The sequence below is a fragment of the Ammospiza nelsoni genome, chromosome Z (genome assembly GCF_027579445.1).
Source record: "Ammospiza nelsoni isolate bAmmNel1 chromosome Z, bAmmNel1.pri, whole genome shotgun sequence".
NCBI classification, from domain to species: Eukaryota; Metazoa; Chordata; class Aves; order Passeriformes; family Passerellidae; genus Ammospiza; species Ammospiza nelsoni.
The window spans coordinates 45,582,332-45,588,375 of NC_080669.1; the positions used below are offsets into that span (position 1 = coordinate 45,582,332).

The window sequence follows — 6,044 nt, forward strand, 5'->3', positions numbered from 1 at the left end:
CTCCATTACATCATGTGCTGGTAAAAATAGAGAGATGAGAACTAAAGCTTAAAGGAAGAAACTTCCAATTCTGTTTTATAGCTAAAAAAATATCTGTAATATGCCACAGCAGTATCATTCATGTTTTCTGAAGTAGTTTCTCTTTTTACAAAGAGTTCGTTTTTGGCCAGATCAGAGTGCAAGTGCAGGTAGTAAAGTATCTGCCTAAAGTAGTCCCTGATCTATTTTGGGAACCTTCTAAAAGGAAGTTAAAAGGCTAGTGTGTTAGAATTTTCAGAATACAATTAAGACTTAAAATAAGAATATTTTACAAGAAAATTTTCAAAGTGGTATTGCTATTACATGTGCAAACATGTTTTAATTTAAATGGAAGACTTACTTTAGGTGAAGTTTCTTTTTTGCCCCCTGCAGGATAAAAAAATTAAAACCATGGTTTTTAACTACCACCTTGAAAATCAACTACGTTATGCTGAAGTATTTCTGAAAACTATTACGAGGTTCAAAGTAATCCCTTATAATTCAATAACATAAAGGCTTTTTGGTTTTCTCTTTGAAAAATGGTAATATGAACTACAGTATTCAAGTTGCAGATAATGTTTTCTGCTTCTTGAGACAGATTAAATTTTTAAAAAAGCTATTCCATGTATGTAATTTATGAAGCATCCTTTCTTTATGTAACTCATTTTGGTTGTTTTCAATTATTTTTAAGGAGGTTTAAGCAAAGGACAGCAATACACAAATCCTTCACAAGGAACAAAAAGGTAAATGTTTTTTGGAAGTTTGAATATGCAACTTGTTTGAAAATAATGAAGTCTAGAAAAATATTCAGTGTTGTAAAATCTGTGTTGGTATGCATTGTATATTTTAACCACTTACTGTTTGTTTTTTTCCCCTCCCTTTGTTTAACCCTAGGTCTGGACTAACAGCTTCACAGTCAGTATCTAAAAAACCCAAGGCAAGCAATTCCAAACATACAATCAAAATGTTTTTTAAATGATTGTGTAGCAACGTGTTCTATATGAAGCGTTTAATAGAGTTTTATGACTGCAAGTTAATTTAGCATTGGCTGGATTCAGGTGCCTGTCATTTTGGAACCATTCCATATCTATGTAATAAGAACATGATATCTGAGATAGAAGAAGAGGTAAAATGAAGGGGTTTTTTTATTTTCTTTTTTTTTCTTTTCTTTGGAGAATAATACTTTTATTTCCACTTGTTTCCAAGAATCAGAATTTGGTAGCACTTTGATTTAGCTCCCTAGAATACACAGGAATCATTAGCTAGGGTGCTCCACTGTACTTACTGAAGGCCCTCTTCCCACATCTGAACTTCCATCTTCCCTATTGTAAAAATAAAAGTGTGAGATTAACTGTATGATAACAAAGAAGAGTTGAGTTGCTCAATTTCAGCTAATGTTTGTCTTCGTAGTGGACACAAAAATGTGTTAGTCTCCCAGTTACACAGAATAAGAACAAGAACTTAGAGCACTATCAAGCTCTCATTGTTACTGAAAATTACTCAGTAAGAGTTGATTGACCAGATCTGAAGGACTCGTCATGGTGTGATATACAACGACTTCGCTTATTTAAAAAATGTTTAAAAATCTGTTGAGTGAGAGGATTCGTCCAGGATACTCAGACAAATGCTGTTTCATCTTTGGCCTTTTCAAAGGGACTGAAAACTTTTTACAGTTTGAAATTGTTACCAGTGAGTAGCACTAAATTTCCTCTAAATAAAAGGTTTCATGGTGCAATAATAATTAATTACATGCAAATACAAGATAATGAACTTTCTTATTGTTTAGCTATCTTTCTCTTTTAAATTATTTTGTATTGCTGAATAAAGTGTATTCTGTGAGTGCATACGTGGAAAAAGGAATGTAAGTGCAAATATTTTAAATGCTCTGTTTAGATTTTTTTTCTGTTTACACCAAATTGTTTAAAGACATTTTATTATAATTAAATATTTATCAGACAAATAATTTATTATAACATATTTCTTAGAAGTTACACAAACATTGCCAAGGCCTGTAGGAAATATAAATTGCTTTTTTAACTGCAAGGTCTTTTAAAGAAGTGGCTGCTGTAGAAGCATCTATTTTGCTGTTCAACTGTATTGGGATTTCCTTGCTTTTTAATCAAACAAATGTATACATGCTATGTGTCAGATGCTCAAGCTCAGTTCAGAATATGCTTTCCTGTTTCCAGAATTGCTGGAATGATTACACCATCTCTACCTGCTTATCTGTTTGTCAGATGCCACTGTACCCACAGCTCTGTCATTTGAATTCATGTCAGTGCTCCCTTACCTTCTTTGGACCAAATCAGCTGGACTAGTTCAAACTTTAAATTGACTCAGTCAGCTTTTTCAAACTGGGTCAGTGAGCCCTCAGCATGAGCTGTTCTGTTGACAGGCATGGGAACTTCTCATAGGAAAGACATAAAAGCAACTGAGGGAACATAAGTCTGCCAACTGCTGTTTAGAAAGTGAACACCTATCCCTTTTTTAGTTTGTATCTCTGATTCAATAAAGTGTAGAATCTAAGTATACTAATCTTGTCATAGTGTGCATATCTTTAAAACGTCTCTTTTTACATAGTATTACATAGCAAAAAGTAAGCTACTCTTAGGTGCTTGAAAAAAATAAGTTAGTTGTCTTAGCCTCAAAAGTTGCCTTGCCATCTGTTTAAAAGGGAAGTGTCATAGACTTATCCTAGTGGTCATGAAAAGGTTGTGGATGTGTCAGTATTAATGTAAAAATAAAACTCAGTGTGTTACTGTAAATTATTTATTACAGTGCCATTGTGCATTGACCCTGACTGCATGCCAGGCAGACACCAAAGCTGCGCTTTCACTCACCTCTGCAGCTGGACAGGGGAGAGAAAATACAGTGAAGGGTTCATGTGTTGAGACAGAGAGCAGGAGAGATCACTCATCAAATACCATCATGGGCCAAGCAGGCTCTCATTAGAGATATTAATTGAATTTATCACTAAAAAAATGAGAGCAGAATGAGAAGAAAAGTAAGACCTTAAAAACACCTTTCCCACATTGTCTCTCCTTCCCAGCTCTACCTCCTCCCCCAGTGGCACACAGAGACAGGGAATGAAGGTTATGGTCAGCTCCTCACATGTTGTTCCTGCTCACAGTGAGGAATCTTTCCCCTGCTCCAACATAGGGGGTCCCTCCCATGGGAGACAGTTCTCCATGAACTTCTCCAACATGAGTCCATCGCTTGGGCAACAGATCTGTGAACTGCTGCAGTGTGTGTCACTCTTCCATGGGGTGCAGTCCTGCAAGGACAGGCTGCTCCAGTGTGGGTGCCCCGCGGTGTCACAAGTCCTACCAGGAAACCTGCTGCAGCATGGGCTCCTCTCTCCACAGGTCGGCAGCTCCCTGCTCCAGTGTGGGCTTCCCATGACGTCACAGTCCCCTCTCAGACATCCACCTGCTCCAGCATAGGTCTGTTTCCTCCATGGGCTGCAGGTGAATCCCTGCACCCCCTGACCTCCATGGGCTGCAGAGGCACAGCTGTCTCACCATGGGCTGCAGGGCCTGGAGCACCCCCTGTCCCAGCCTCTCCAGTGACCTTGGTGTGTACAGAGCTGTTCCTCTCACATATTCTCACTCTCGCTCTTCTGTGGTCACTATTACAATTTTGCAATAATGATTTTTTTGTCTCAAATCTCTTACCAGAGATACGTTACCACTGTTTCTGCTTGGCTCAGTCTTGGCCAGCAGCAGGTCTATCTAGAGCTGGCTGGAATTGCCTTTGCTGGATATGGAGGAGGCTTCTGGCAGCTTCTCACAGAAGCCACCCCTGTAACACCCCTGCTACCAAAGTTTGATTATGCAAACCAAATACAAAGTTGTATATGTTTACTGGTTTAAAAGTCCTTTTTTTCCATACTTCTTATAGTTTTTGATACCATACTTATTACTGTTTTTATCTGAAGCAGACCTTCAGTTCATGATTAAGCATTGTCGACAATTTCTGTGATAGAATTTTTCTTCTTGTTTCTTGTGGAGAAGACTGTATAACCCAATGTCTTTGTTTTACATTTTCCTCAGTGACTCTGTGTGTTATTCAATTGATCTTAAATTAAAATCTGTTTTTATTAATATGTGACAGTTTATTTTTAGCATTAATTTTAAATGATTTCGCATATGTCAGCCATTCCACACTTACCATATCCATAGTTCTGAAGCATGTGCATAGGTTAGCACCAGATGCAACTTCTTGTGTGATGTAAGTACCTCCTTATTTAAGGTATGCATGTAAGTACTTAATCTTGAATTCCTCCTTTAGTTGAGTAACAAAGGATAGTGATTCTGTGACCTTAATGTTACTCTCTCTGCCATTTCTGAAGAAAGGAATTTAGACAGTCTATACATTCCACAGTGCTTGGTCTTACCTTACATTTTAATTTTATATTGGCTCTAATAATTTCTGTATGTATTACTCTTGTTATCTTAAGTATTAAAGAAAGTGCTCAGATTTCCTGTCAGAGTGAGAGCTCTGTGAAGGCAAGTGAGGAATATGTTACAGTACTTCCTAGCTCTGCACTTTGTTTTGGATTCTTCAGCTCTGTAAGTTTCTGTGTCAGTCTGTCTGCAGTCTATGGAGGCCATCTGAAAGAGTCAAGATTGTAGGAAGTGGTTAGAGAATGTGCTAAACTTGCTACACATAACATTTAAGCACAGGATACGCTGTGAAATAGTATTGTGCATTAGTAATTAGAACTGGAAATTAGCAGCTGGTGTTTCATGACTGAAAATTATGATTTTACTGTAACTGATGCTCTGTATGAGCATCCTTTGGTGCCAGCTTTGTAGGCTAACCTAATCACTCTGTAGTTGTCTGTTGTCACTCATTTTGAAAAGGAGCATTAACAGTGAAAACAGTCTGTATTACCATAAGTAACACAGACCTACCTTTCTTCCTTCTAAGAGATTGCTGGAACATTTGACTCACAGGAAACCTCCATGATTCAGTTATGGCTAAATCAGTTATGGCTTGTTCTTCTCACTGAACTTACTTTCCCAGGGTTGTTTTTTCTTTCAGCTGAGTTACATTCATCTACTGGAAGTACAGTTGGTGAAATTGTCTTATCAGACTGAAGTGTATCAATTGTAAAGATTTTTTTACATCACAGCCTCTCTATACCAAAAATGTTTAAAGGAGATAAGAACTGTGAAATCTATTTATTTATGGTAAGCAGAGTCTGAGCAAATAGTTTTTGTATCCAAATTCATTAAATTTACAAACTATTGAGTCTTTTAGATTAATTTTATTATGGAAAGATATGGTGTTGGACATCTTGGAAATTAATGTGATTGTGTAATTTTAGAAAAAAAAATTACGGCAAAGGAACTCCAATGTGTCTACAATTGTGTGAGGCTGAATACTGGTGGTTCTGCTTTCTTGGAACTACTTTTCCTATATTTATTTTGAAATAGCAATATCAAAGGCTGTTTTTAAAGTAAAATTCAAGGTAGTCACTTTAAAAAAAAAAAATGCCCTGTTGTGGAAAAATCACAAAAGGGAAATACCAAAGACCAAAGTCAGAATGGACATCAAGATAAGTTGAGAAATAGGTAGGTTAGATGAGTCTCAGTATATCAGGTCACAAAATCTGAACCTGTGGGCATGTGTGTTTTGATTTTGACAGGACTTTGAGAAAAGCAAATGCAAACAGTTTTTACCTGAAATTTACCTGAAGGGTCTTGTGATTGGATGAATACTGCTACCACAAGTGCATAATTATGCACCAATTAATGTCAGATGCACTTCAGTCTCTCACATCCTAAGGCTGTATGAAGCATGCGGGAGTGCAGGGATGGTCACCCTCCCCTGTCCAGTGAAGACTGGTTACAATTATGAGAATAACTCCCAAAAATGGTCTTCAACCTGCATAGAGAGCTCCATGACTACCAAGTAGTTAGTAATAAATCCACTTGGCTCCAGGCGTCCCATCCAAGCTGTGACACTTCTGTGTGTCTGTACACATGTACATATGACACGGCTTTTCAGAAGTTGTCTGG

At 37.3% G+C, this 6,044-nt stretch overlaps 1 protein-coding gene across 5 annotated transcripts in view; it reads left to right on the top strand.

Annotated features, from left to right (window-relative positions):
* Nucleotides 1-4,062, top strand: part of POLK (DNA polymerase kappa) — a 33,831-nt gene extending 29,769 nt beyond the window's left edge. For all 5 annotated transcript variants that reach the window (XM_059492007.1, XM_059492011.1, XM_059492009.1 and 2 more), the window contains 2 exons: nucleotides 710-761; nucleotides 913-4,062. In XM_059492007.1, coding sequence (XP_059347990.1) covers nucleotides 710-761; nucleotides 913-997 — 137 coding nt within the window. In that variant the 3' untranslated portion in view covers nucleotides 998-4,062. The remainder of the gene's footprint in view (nucleotides 1-709; nucleotides 762-912) is intronic.
* The last annotated feature ends 1,982 nt before the right edge of the window (nucleotides 4,063-6,044 follow it).